We start from the raw sequence: 14364 nt of genomic DNA, 5'->3' as shown, positions 1-14364 counted from the left end.
CCGATTTTGCTTGAGAGTGAGGGAATGGGTGAGTGAGTGCCCTCTGCCCTCCCCACTGTGAACATGGCCTGATTTCTGCTCTGAGTGTTTTGTGCTAAATAATGTTAATAACGTTTAGATAGAGAAGTGACATGTTGGATTAGTGGAGAGTGGCGCGTTTCAGTTGTTGCCAGCTTCTGTAGGAGGAAGCAATGTCACCATGCTCTCATGTGGATCTGGGATTTGATTTGCACAAATCAAAGAGGAGACGTGATGCAATCGTCTCAATGGTCTCCAGGCGTCTCTCTGAGATCCTTAACTAAACACAAAGGACACCACGGCCTGTGGAGCTCTCACGCATTACTAACAGAGAGGAGAGGATGAGGAGTACAAGGAGGAGAGGGTGGTAATGAAGACAATGATTAAGAAGAGAGGACGGAGAAAGTAAGGGAGTTGGAAAGATAATGAGGAGAAGAAGGACTTTAGAAGGTGTTTTGTGTTTAGTGACAGAACGCCTGAGCAGGTTTAATCTGTGTCCAGGAAACCAGCCCACAGTGCTCCTCACATTGAACCATCTAGTAAATGTACAGTAACAGAATGTGTCTCCACATCACCAGCACTCTAATCACTGACCCAGATGGGGATCATTAAGGGAAATCACAGAATGTGCTTAGCCAGCATAGGGACCCAGGATGAGCCAATCTACGGTCAACAGACCCATGCTGGGTCTGTTTACGGTGGTGGAGGTCAGAGCTCATGACTGATTCCACCAAGCTGATTAAACGTAGTTGGAAATCAGACTTTTGTAGAACATCACTTCCTATTATGTTACTTCTCTGAATGCCAATTTGAGACTCATTTATAGACATGCCAGCTAGGGAGTGAGGGAAAGGAACATATACATTAAGTGTACACAAATTAATTTTCACGTGCCTGGAGTTGATGTTATTGCAAACCATAATAAGTATCTGGAGCCCTTTTCACTTTTCCCAGCAACATAATCTTTAACAACAACCATAGCAACGATGACCGCAAAATTATTCCCTTCCTTCTTGTCAAAGTGAAACATATACATTACGATTAGGACCTCAGGGCCCTTTGAAATGACAAAAACGCATTCTTAAAGGGATACTTAGGGACTTTCCCCAGAGTCAGATGAACTTGTGGATACCAATTTTATGTTTCTGTGTCCAGTACGAAGAAAGTTAAAGGTAGTTTCACAAGCCAATGCTAACTAGCGTCAGCACAATGACTGAAAGTCTATGGGTATCTATCTACTAGCATGCTAAAACCCTGAAGTGTCCCTTTAAACACAGAGGCCTTTTAAATGTGTAAGTTAAAAAGAAACATACATGACTGTATATGGAGTTACACACCCTGTCCACACAGAGCTGTCTTTGATGGCTGTCATACATAACGTGTGCAATTCTTCCTGCGCACTGGACAAATCTGTGTCAGTGAGCATTAAAAAGCTGATGCCTCCCACGCTTTCTGCTTTGATGTGAAATGTCAAACAATTGCCTTTGCACATGCACACACATCATCACAGGGTAGCATATGGTCCAAGTTTATTAAGATCAAATATTCACTGAGTTTGGAATTTGTTATGTAGTGATAGCACTGGTACTGAAGCATTTTATTACTTTTATCCTGATGATTAGATAATATTATCATAAAACAAAAATGACTTAAACAGGTGTAAAATCACCACCATTGCTTTTAGGCTTAAAAAACATCCTTGTGTTTCTATAGTATAGTTATAACACAGTGTGTGTGGATTGTGTTTCTATAGTATAGTTATAACATTTACATTTACATTTACGTTATTTAGCAGACGCTCTTATCCAGAGCGACTTACAAATTGGTGCATTGACCTTATGATATCCAGTGGAACAACCACTTTACAATAGTACATCTATATCTTTTTTGGGGGGAGGGTGGGGGGGTGGGTTAGAAGGATTACTTTATCCTATCCCAGGTATTCCTTAAAGAGGTGGGGTTTCAGGTGTCTCCGGAAGGTGGTGATTGAACGTGAGAGAACTTGAGAAGAACTTGGGAAGGTTGAACACCAGACGGGCTGCGGCGTTCTGGATGAGTTGTAGGGGTTTAATGGCACAGGCAGGGAGCCCCGCCAACAGCGAGTTGCAGTAATCCAGATGGGATATGACAAGTGCCTGGATTAGGATCTGCGCTGCTTCCTGTGTAAGGCAGGGTCGTACTCTGCGAATGTTGTAGAGCATGAACCTACAGGATCAGGTCACCGCCTTGATGTTAGCGGAGAACGATATTGTGTTGTCCAGGGTCACGCCAAGGCTCTTAGCACTCTGGGAGGAGGACACAATGGCGTTGTAAACCGTGATGGCGAGATCATGGAACGGGCAGTCCTTCCCCGGGAGGAAGAGCAGCTCCGTCTTGCCGAGGTTCAGCTTGAGGTGGTGATCCGTCATCCACACTGATATGTCTGCCAGACATGCAGAGATGCAATTCGCCACCTGGTTATCAGGTGGAAAGGAGAAGATTAATTGTGTGTCGTCTGCGAAGGAATGATAGGAGAGACCATGTGAGGATATGACAGAGCCAAGTGACTTGGTGTATAGCGAGAATAGGAGAGGGCCTAGAACTGAGCCCTGGGGGACGGATTCTCGCCACGCCACCTGGTAGGAGCGACCTGTCAGGTAGGACGCAATCCAAGAGTGAACCGCGCCGGAGATGCCCAACTCGGAGAGGGTGGAGAGGAGGATCTGATGGTTCACAGTATCAAAGGCAGCAGATAGGTCTAGAAGGATGAGAGCAGAGGAGAGAGAGTTAGCTTTAGCAGTGCGGAGAGCCTCCGTGACACAGAGAAGAGCAGTCTCAGTTGAATGACCAGAAACCTGACTGATTTGGATCAAGAAGGTCATTCTGAGAGAGATAGCAAGAGAGCTGGCCAAGGACGGCACGCTCAAGAGTTTTGGAGAGAAAAGAAAGAAGGGATACTGCTGTAGTTGTTGACATCGGAGGGATCGAGTGTAGGTTTTTTGAGAAGGGGTGCAACTCTCGCTCTCTTGAAGACGGAAGGGACGTAGCCAGCGGTCAAGGATGAGTTGATGACCAAGGTGAGGTAGGGGAGAAGGTCTCCGGAAATGGTCTGGAGAAGAAAGGAGGGGATAGGGTCAAGCGGGCAGGTTGTTGGGCGGCCGGCCATCACAAGTCGCAAGATTTCATCTGGAGAGACAGGGGAGAAAGAGGTCAAAGCATAGGGTAGGGCAATGTGAGCAGGACCAGCGGTGTCGTTTGACTTAACAAACGAGGATCGGATGTCGTCAACCTTCTTTTCAAAATGGTTGACGAAGTCATCCGCAGAGAGGGAGGAGGGGGGGGAGGGGGAGGAGGATTCAGGAGGGAGGAGAAGGTGGCAAAGAGCTTCCTAGGGTTAGAGGCAGATGCTTGGAATTTAGAGTGGTAGAAAGTGGCTTTAGCAGCAGAAAGAGAGGAAGAAAATGTAGAGAGGAGGGAGTGAAAAGATGCCAGTTCCGCAGGGAGGCTAGTTTTCCTCCATTTCCGCTCGGCTGCCCAGAGCCCTGTTCTGTGAGCTCGCAATGAGTCGTCAAGCCACGGAGCAGGAGGGGAGGACCGAGCCGGCCGGGAGGATAGGGGACATAGAGAGTCAAAGGATGCAGAAAGGGAGGAGAGGAGGGTTGAGGAAGCAGAATCAGGAGATTGGTTGAAGAAGGCTTGAGCAGAGGGAAGAGATGATAGGATGGAAGAGGAGAGAGTAGCAGGAGAGAGAGAGCGAAGGTTGCGACTGCGCAATACCATCTGAGTAGGGGCAGAGTGAGTAGTGTTGGAGGAGAGCGAGAGGGAAAAGGATATAAGTTAGTGGTCGGAGACTTGGAGGGGTGTTGCAGTGAGATTAGTAGAAGAACAGCATCTAGTAAAGATGAGGTCAAGCGTATTGCCTGCCTTGTGAGTAGGGGGGGACGGTGAGAGGGTGAGGTCAAAAGAGGAGAGGAGTGGAAATAAGAAGGCAGAGAGAAATGAGTCAAAGGTAGATGTAGGGAGGTTAAAGTCACCCAGAACTGTGAGGGGTGAGCCATCATCAGGAAAGTAACTTATCAAGGCGTCAAGCTCATTGATGAACTCTCCAAGGGAACCTGGAGGGCGATAAATGATAAGGATGTTAAGCTTGAATGGGCTACTGACTGTGACAGCATGGAATTCAAAGGAGGAGATAGACAGATGGGTCAGGGGAGAAAAAGAGAAAAGAGAATGTCCACTTGGGAGAGATGAGGATTCCAGTGCCACCACCTCGCTGACCAGATGCTCTGTGGTAATCCATGTTTCCGTCAGCGCCAAGAAGTCGAGGGACTAGAGGGTAGCATAGGCTGAGATGAACTCTGCCTTGTTGGCCGCAGATCGGCAGTTCCAGAGGCTGCCGGAGACCTGGAACTCCACGTGGGTTGTGCGCACTGGGACCACCAGGTTAGAGTGGCAGCGGCCACGCGGTGTGAAGCCTTTGTGTGGCCTGTGCAGAGAGGAGAGAACAGGGATAGACAGACACATAGTTGACAGGCTACAGGAGAGGCTACGCTAATGCAAAGGAGATTGGAATGAAAATTAACTAAACAACTGGGGAAGCGAGAGAGCAGGGCCTCCCTCATTAATCATTCACTGAAACACTCAAATATAACTTTTCCAACTTCCACTTTAGAAATTATAATTGATGTAAACTACAGTGGTTCAATGTTTCCAGGAATAGGCTCAAACTTAGTTTATTCAGCTAGATAACTTTGTACAGTATTCTTCCGTGAAACCCACCCAGTGCACTGTATCCTATGACGCCGTAGCTAACTAGCATGCTAGCATCCAATAACACATGGTTAGCACCAATACTTGGTTACAACAAACTACCAATGGATCATTCGTGTCCGTGTCTACTTCCTTTCATAACGCAGAAGTAATTAAACGTTGGCTAGCTAACACAAAATCAGTCCTGCTAGCTACACAAGTGGACTACACATCTCGAAAGTTCAGAAAGTTAAGCTTACGTTGCAAAAATCTTATTGACTAAAAATGATACAGTACTGCTAGCTGGTAGAGTTGGCTAGCTAGCAATGGCTGCGTTTACCTTTATCTTTGATACAAAGACAACTATGTAGCTAGCTAACATTACACTAATCAAATTGTTCCGTTGTAATGTATTTCGTTTCTACAGTTCTGCTAGTTGGTAAAGTTGGCTAACACAGTTTGTGGATTGTGTTTCTATAGTATAGTTATAACACAGTGTGTGTGGATTGTGTTTCTATAGTATAGTTATAACACAGTGTGTGTGGATTGTGTTTCTATAGTATAGTTATAACACAGTGTGTGTGGATTGTGTTTCTATAGTATAGTTATAACACAGTGTGTGTGGATTGTGTTTCTATAGTATAGTTATAACACAGTGTGTGTGGATTGTGTTTCTATAGTATAGTTATAACACAGTGTGTGTGGATTGTGTTTCTATAGTATAGTTATAACACAGTGTGTGTGGATTGTGTTTCTATAGTATAGTTATAACACAGTGTGTGTGGATTGTGTTTCTATAGTATAGTTATAACACAGTGTGTGTGGATTGTGTTTCTATAGTATAGTTATAACAGAATGTGTGTGGATTGTGTTTCTATAGTATAGTTATAACGCAATGTGTGTGGATTGTGTTTCTATACAATGTGTGGGGGAGGTGAAGGGTAAAAATACATGTGTGGCTACAGCAGAGATTGAATGGTTGCAGGGGAGTACCGTGTCACAGCATCAGTCAAGGATCTTCTTAATGCACAAAGCATGTTAGCAGCACACCCAGGGAACCTTGCCATCTCTACTGCCGTCTCCACTGCCATGTGGAGTGAGCCACTCTGACAGGTAGCGGATTAAAGTCCCTAGCTTGGAGTCAGACACGCTCCTACCAGACAACCTAAACTGTAGCTATATGTACAACCTAGTGAGCTCTTCCAGCTCATATAGCGCAAGGGAACAGAAAACCTGATTTCAGAAAACAAATAAAGCAACACCTCACGGCACAACGCCTCTCCCCCATGTGACCTACTATTTGTGTGTATGCACTGATGTGTATGTGTAACTGATAGATGGACACACGCACGCGCGAACGAACACTCTAACACACACCCACAAATTATTATTCTTTGGTTATATTGTTTTTGTGTTTCGTTTTTTTAAACATTTTTGTGTCTTTACTTCTCCTTTTTGTATATGTACTGTGTACACTAAGTGTACTTTTGCTCTCAGAACAGCCTCAATTCGTTTAATGCATGGACTCCACAAGGTGTCGAAAGCTTTCCACAGGTATGCTGGCCCATGTTGAAGCCAATGCTTACACAGCTGTGTAAAGTTGGCTGGATGTCCTTTGGGTGGTGGATCATTCTTGATACACACGCGAAACTGTTGAGCGTAAAAAACCCAGCAGCGTTGCAGTTCTTTACACATACCAGTGTGCCTGGCACCTACTACCATACCCCGTTCAAAGGCACTTAAATCTTTGTCTTGCCCATTCACCCTCTGAATGGCACACATACACAATCCATGTCTCAATTGTGTCAAGGCCTAAAAATCCTCCTTTAAAACCTGTTGGGGCTAGGGGGCAGTATTTGCACGGCCGGATAAAAAACGTACCCGATTTAATCTGGTTACTACTCCTGCCCAGTAACTAGAATATGCATATAATTAGTAGATTTGGATAGAAAACACTCTAAAGTTTCTAAAACTGTTTGAATGGTGTCTGTGAGTATAACAGAACTCATATGGCAGGCCAAAACCTGAGAAGATTCCATGCAGGAAGTGGAAATCTGATTTGTGGAATCACCTTCAACACTTTGCCTATGAAACACACTGTGAGTTAGGATTCATTTAGCACTTCCTAAGGCTTCCACTAGATGTCAACAGTCTTTACAAAGTGGTTTGAGTCTTCTCCGGTAAAAACTGACCGAACGAGAGGCCTGGAAAGTTGGTCATAGGGGGAGGGCCATTACTACTATGACGCGGGCGCCCGTGAGTACCCTCTCGTTCCGAAACGTTTAGTAAGACAATGCAATCGTCCGCCTTGAATATTATTGAAGCTCTGATTGAAAAAGGCCCTAAAGATTTATGTTATACAACGTTTGACATGTTTGAACGAACGTAAATATATTTTTTTGCACATTCGTGACGACAAGTCCCGCGCGCTTCAGTACATTATGAGTAGCCTTCGGAACGCGCTAACAAGAAAGAGCTATTGGGACATAAATTATTAACTTTTTCGAACAAAACTACATTTGTTGTGGACCTGGGATCCCTGGAAGTGCCTTCTGATGAAGATAATCAAAGGTAAGGGAATATTTACAATAGTATATTTGATTTTAGATGCTTCCAAGATTGCGCTAACCTGTATCGCCTAGCCTATTTTTCTGAGCATAGCACCTCGTTTATTGCAAAGTGTGATTTCCCAGTAAAGTTATTTTTAAATCTGGCAATGCGGTTGCATTCACGGGATGTTAATCTATAATTCTTTGAATGACAATATTACATTTTAACAATGTTTTCGAATAGTAATTTTGTAAATTGTAGCGCTGATCACTGGAAGCATTTGAGGGAAAATATTTTCTGAACGTCACGCGCCGATGTAAAATGCTGTTTTTATATATAAATATGAACTTTATCTAACAAAAAATGCATGTATTGTGTAACATGATGTCCTAGGCGTGTCATCTGATGAAGATTGTCAAAGGTTAGTGCTGCATTTAGCTGTGTTTTGGGTATTTGTGATGCATGCTAGTTGCTTTGAAAATGGCAGTGTGATTATTTTTGGCAGGGTACTCTCCTAACATAATCTAATGTTTTGCTTTTGCTGTAAAGCCTTTTTGAAATTGGACAACGTGGATCGATTCAGGAGAGGTGTATCTATAAAATGGTGTAAAATAGTCATATGTTTGAGAAATTTAAGTTATAGCATTTATGAGGTATTTGTATTTCGCGCGACGCGATTCCACTGGCTGTTGACTAGGGTGGGACGCAAGCGTCCCAGGTTCCCAGACAGGTTAACCTGTCTCCTCCCTTTCATCTACACTGATTGAAGTGGATTTAACAAATGGGGTCAATAATGGATTATAGCTTTCACCTGGATTCATCTGGAAATGTGAATGGAAAGAGCAGGTATCCTTAATGTTTTATATACACTGAATATACCAAACATTAGGAATGCCTTCCTAATATTGAGTTGCACTCCGCCCCAACCCCCCTTCTTCCCTCAGGTCAGCCTCAATTCGTCGGGGCATGGACTCTACAAAGTGGCGAAAGTGTTCCATGTCTCAAGGCTTAAAAATCCTTCTATAACTTGTCTTCTCCCCTTCGTCTACACTGATTGAAGTGGATTTAACAAATGACATCAATAAGGGATCATAGATTTCACCTGGATTCACCTGGTCAGTCTATGTCATGGAAAGAGCAGTGTTCTAAATGTTTTGTATACTCAGTGTATATATATACACTGAGTATACAGTGTATACAGTGTGTATATATATATATATAATATAATATAACATGTAACATGTAAAGTGTTGGCCCCATGTTTCATGAGCTGAAATAAAATATCCTAGACATTTTCCAGACGCACAAAAAACATTTTTCTCACATTTTTGGCACAAATTTGTTTACATCCCTGTTAGTGAGCATTTCTCCTTTGCCAAGATAATCTATCCACCTTACAGGTGCACCTTGTGCTGGGGACAATAAAACACCACTTTAAAATGTGCAATTTTGTCACAATTCCACAGTTTCCTCTGCAGTCAGGCGGCATGCTGACTGCAGAGCTGTTGCAAGATAATTGAATGTTAATTTCTCTACCAATGTCGTTTTAGAGAATTTGGCAGTACGTCCAACCAGTTTTTGCTTTGTCATTATGGGGTATTGTGTGTAGATTGATGAGGGGGAAAAACGTTGTAATCAATTTTAGAATAAGGCTGTCAAGTAACAAAATGTGGAAAAAGTCAAGGGGTCAGAATACTTTCCGAAGGCACTGTATATACAGTATTCCCTTCCATTTTCCACATTTTGTTATGTTGTAGCCTTACTCTAAAATTGATTAAATAAACAAATTCCCCATCAATCTACACTCAATACCCCATAATGACAAAGCGAGAACAGATTATATACACTGCTCAAAAAAATAAAGGGAACACTTAAACAACACAATGTAACTCCAAGTCAATCACACTTCTGTGAAATCAAACTGTCCACTCAGGAAGCAACACTGATTGACAATATATTTCACATGCTGTTGTGCAAATGGAATAGACAACAGGTGGAAATTATAGGCAATTAGTAAGACACCCCCAATAAAGGAGTGGTTCTGCAGGTGGGGACCACAGACCACTTCTCAGTTCCTATGCTTCCTGGCTGATGTTTTGGTCACTTTTGAATGCTGGCGGTGCTTTCACTCTAGTGGTAGCATGAGACGGAGTCTACAACCCACACAAGTGGCTCAGGTAGTGCAGCTCATCCAGGATGGCACATCATTGCGAGCTGTGGCAAGAAGGTTTGCTGTGTCTGTCAGCGTAGTGTCCAGAGCATGGAGGCGCTACCAGGAGACAGGCCAGTACATCAGGAGACGTGGAGGAGGACGTAGGAGGGCAACAACCCAGCAGCAGGACCGCTACCTCCGCCTTTGTGCAAGGAGGAGCAGGAGGAGCACTGCCAGAGCCCTGCAAAATGACCTCCAGCAGGCCACAAATGTGCATGTGTCTGCTCAAACGGTCAGAAACAGACTCCATGAGGGTGGTATGAGGGCCCGACGTCCACAGGTGGGGGTTGTGCTTACAGCCCAACACCGTGCAGGACGTTTGGCATTTGCCAGAGAACACCAAGATTGGCAAATTCGCCACTGGCGCCCTGTGCTCTTCACAGATGAAAGCAGGTTCACACTGAGCACATGTGACAGACGTGACAGAGTCTGGAGACGCTGTGGAGAACGTTCTGCTGCCTGCAACATCCTCCAGCATGACCGGTTTGGTGGTGGGTCAGTCTGGTGTGGGGTGGCATTTCTTTGGGGGGCCGCACAGCCCTCCATGTGCTCGCCAGAGGTAGCCTGACTGCCATTAGGTACCGAGATGAGATCCTCAGACCCCTTGTGAGACCATATGCTGGTGCGGTTGGCCCTGGGTTCCTCCTAATGCAAGACAATGCTAGACCTCATGTGGCTGGAGTGTGTCAGCAGTTCCTGCAAGAGGAAGGCATTGATGCTATGGACGTTCCCCAGACCTGAATCCAATTGAGCACATCTGGGACATCATGTCTCGCTCCATCCACCAACGCCACGTTGCACCACAGACTGTCCAGGAGTTGGCGGATGCTTTAGTCCAGGTCTGGGAGGAGATCCCTCAGGAGACCATGAGCACATTCAGCACATTCAACTATGTAAAGAAAAAAGTATTTAATAAGATTATTTCATTCATTCAGATCTAGGATGTGTTATTTTAGTGTTCCCTTTATTTTTTTGAGCAGTATATATAAAAATAAAAACAGAAATACCTTATTTACATAATTATTCAGACCCTAGGCAATGAGACTCGAAATTGAGCTCAGGGTCATCCTGTTTCCATTGATCATAGTTGAGATGTGTCTACAACTTCATTGGAGTCCACCTGTGGTAAACGCAAATGATTGGACATTATTTAGAAAGGCACACACCTGTCTATATAAGGTCCGACAGTTGACAATGCATGTCAGAGCAAAAAACCAAGCCATGAGGTCGTAGGAATTGTCCGTAGAGCTCCGAGACAGGATTGTGTCGAGGCACAAATCAGGGGAAGGGTACCAAAAATGTCTGCAGTGTTGAAGGTCCCCAAGAACACAGTGGCCTCCATCATTCTTAAAATTGAAGAAGTTTGGAACCACCAAGACTCTTCCTAGAGCTGGCTGCCCGGCCAAACTGAGCAATCAGGGGAGAAGGGCCTTGGTCAGGGAGGTGACCCGCTTGGAGTTTGGCAAAAGGCACCTAAAGTAGTCTAAGAGTGAGAAACAGGATTGTCTGGTCTGATGAAACCAAGATTGAACTCTTTGGCCTGAATGCCAAGCATCACGTTTGGAGGAAACCTGGCACCATCCCTATGTTGAAGCATGATGGTGACAGCATCATGCTGTTGGGATGTTTTTCAGCGGCAGGGACTGGGAGACTAGTCAGGATCGAAGCAAAGATAAACGGAGCAAAGTACAAAGAGATCCAATATGGAAACTTGCTATGTCATTATGGGGTATTGTGTGTAGATTGATGAGGTGTAATAAAATGTGGAAAAAGTCAAGGGGTCTGAATACTTTTCGAATGCATTGTGTACAGTATACATTTGGAATGTCTACAATTTACATACATTTAAAAATATTAACATGTAAAGCATTTTTTCGTCATGTCTCAGACCCCAGAAAGAGTAGTTGTCGCCAATGGTGCTAATGGGGATACTAAATAAAATAAAATCAAAGCTCTCGGCTCAGGTAGAAATGAAACACATGTTAGAATGGGATATCACTGTAGAACTGTGAACAAAACAAATTGGATCACACATGTTCAAGCAATCAGATAAGTGTGTAGCCTGTGCATATGATAATACCATATCAAATCAAAATCAAATTAAATATCATAGGTATGCCATGCCTTAGTGGAAGAGAAAATGTCTCTGTGCTCTTAGATCAGATGCAGATATCAGTAATTGAATGTGCTTAGTTTTCGGTCAAAGCAGTAGTAGATCTAGCTACTATGTTAGCTCTGTCAAAGGTCTGCTATGACCGAAAGCTAAGCACATGAAATTACTGGAATTAGCATTTTATCTATGAGTGCAGAGACTTTCTTCACTGTGGTCTCTAATATTTGCACCTTAGCTACTTTTACCGAATGGTACAATACGTACAGCAAATTTCACTAATGTCTTCCATGAAGGGGGTCTATGAAGGGTCACAGTGTCTAGAGGAATGTCTTCTCTCCAACTATGAAACACTTCATGATTTGAGAGTAGGGATAACAACCAAATACACGGTGGCCCTCGAGATCTCAACAGTTGAAAAACCCAGCCACATAACTCCTGTAATTCGTTTTTGTTGTTGTTGTGAATTACATGTAAAATAGACAGCTGTTTGCTTGGCATGCCATTCATTATTTCTATATCTGAGAGCTCCAGTTTGTTGTTCAACGTGAACTAAAAGTAAATCAGTTGTGTGTCACCACCGCACCAGACCAGCCAGCCGGACAATGTGTGACTTCTTTCTGTCACGCAGCATTAGCAAGCCTCGCTCTGTCGCTTCGAGCACTGTCGAAAATAAGTCTTAGTGTCAGAACAGTACCATGTCAAAACACATGACGCTCAAGATCACATTGTTAAATCAAACACATCATCCTGCTGCAACCTTTGAGGTTCACTTTCTCTCAGCTGGCCAATGATGAACCAGGGACAATGATTTATGAATAGTGACTACTCCATTACCGAAGACCTGAACATGAACAGTTTTTAGGAATTTTAAAGGATAGGATTCTGTTAAGAACAGGCAGATGAGGACAAATCACAGAGCTTAAACCAAAGGGTGTGAAAATCCAGAAAAGATTAAATAGAAGATGTAGTTGAAATGTGAGACATGCCTGTTCTCAAATCCCACAAAGACCTTCAGAAATCCAAATGTCCTCTTTAAATACCCTGCATGGACAAATCTCTTCTGTAAACACTTAGAAATTACTTTGGTGAATCAAATAAAAACAGATTTTCAGGGAAGAAAACAGAAACACATCAGCTTCAGTGCCATTCTGCAAGAGAGAATAAACAGACTGGCACCCAACCTCTCTTCTCCAAATCCCCCTTCCCTTAGGTACTGTGGCCTACCTGAAGAAGGCGTACATCACCAGGGCATTCCCACCGACCCCCACCGCTCCGATCACCACAACGAAGCAGGCCACGATGTAATGAGCTTGGTCTGGCACGTCTACCTTCCGGAAGAAACCTCGGTCCATGTTGTCCATGCCTGACATGCCTGGGACAGAGAGAGAAGCTCAGTCCTTATGAACAACCTAATGCATCATACAACACTTTCACTAAAGCACTTTAACCATAGATCTCTCCCTCTTTCACAACATCTCTCGTGACACTTTCTCTCTCTCTCTCTCTCTCTCTCTCTCTCTCTCTCTCTCTCTCTCTCTCTCTCTCTTTCTCTCCATTTATGTTTCTCCTCATAAGCATCCATTCAAATATCTGGGGGCTACAAATCAAACAAACCAGCCAGTCCCCCTCTGCATATTCACTCATGTAAAACCTTTGATGCTACCCTTCAGTTCCTTCAATCCAGAAACAGTTTTTCCCATTTCTTAATTTAACGTACTGTCATTTATTCAGACAGACTGGCTTGCCTTCTCAACCTCTGTCTAGCTGAAATGTCACACCCTATGTCTCATCATAGCAGTGGAACAATGCACGGAGTGTCACACCCTGACCGTAGAGAGCCTTTTTATTTCTCTATTTGGTTAGGTCAGGGTGTGATTTGGGTGGGCATTCTAGATTATGTATTTCTATGTTGGCCTGATATGGTTCCCAATCAGAGGCAGCTGTCTTTCGTTGTCTCTGATTGGGGATCATATTTAGGCAGCCTTTTCCCACTGGGTTTTTGTGGGATCTTGTTTTTGCTAGGAACTGTGTAGCCTACAGAACTTTACGTTCGTTTTTTTTGTATTTTGTTGTTTTGACGGTGTTCATTTTTAATAAAGGAAAAATGTTTGCCTACCACGCTGCACCTTGGTTTCCTTCTTACGACGAACGTGACAGAAGATCCCACCAAAAACGGACCAAGCAGCGTGGCCAGGAGGAGTGGACATGGGAAGACATCCGGGACGGCAAAGGACCCTGGACGTGGAGTGGAGAGTATCGCTGTCCAAAGGGAGGAGATAGAGGCAGCAAGAGAGGAACGGCGACGATATGAGGAATTAGCACAACAACGGAAGCCCGAGAGGCAGCTCCCCCCAAAAATTTGGGCGGGGGCAAACGGGGAGATTGGAGTCAGGGTTTAGACCTGAACCAACTCCCTGTGCTTACCATGGGGAGCGTGTGACCGGTCAGGCATCGTGTTATGCGGTGATGCGCACTGTATCTCCAGTGCGCATTCACAGCCCGGTGCGCTCGTTGCCGGCTCCCTGCATTTTCCGAGCTAGCGTGGGCATTCAGCCGGGACGGGTTGTGCCGACTCAGCGCTCCTGGTCTCCAGTACGCCTCCTCGGTCCAGGATATCCTGCGCCGGCTCTACGAACTGTCGCCAGTGCGCCTTCACAGCCCAGTGCGTCCTGTTCCAGCGCCCCGCACTTGCCGGGCTAAAGGGAGCATCCAGCCAGGACGGGTTGTGCCAGCCCTATGCTCC

The 14364-nt window shown here is 44.5% G+C and overlaps 1 protein-coding gene across 1 annotated transcript in view; it reads right to left on the bottom strand.

Annotated features, from left to right (window-relative positions):
* LOC101448024 (melanopsin-B) overlaps positions 1 to 13108 on the bottom strand; it is a 33322-nt gene extending 20214 nt beyond the window's left edge. The window contains exon 1 of the mRNA XM_045692781.1: positions 12846 to 13108. Within this exon, the coding sequence (XP_045548737.1) occupies positions 12846 to 12991 (146 nt within the window). The 5' untranslated portion in view covers positions 12992 to 13108. The remainder of the gene's footprint in view (positions 1 to 12845) is intronic.
* Positions 13109 to 14364: the final 1256 nt, after the last annotated feature.

The sequence above is a fragment of the Salmo salar genome, chromosome ssa13 (genome assembly GCF_905237065.1).
Source record: "Salmo salar chromosome ssa13, Ssal_v3.1, whole genome shotgun sequence".
Lineage (NCBI taxonomy): Eukaryota > Metazoa > Chordata > Actinopteri > Salmoniformes > Salmonidae > Salmo > Salmo salar.
Note: the sequence above shows the minus strand (reverse complement) of the source record. Positions and strands in the feature narration are given on the sequence as shown.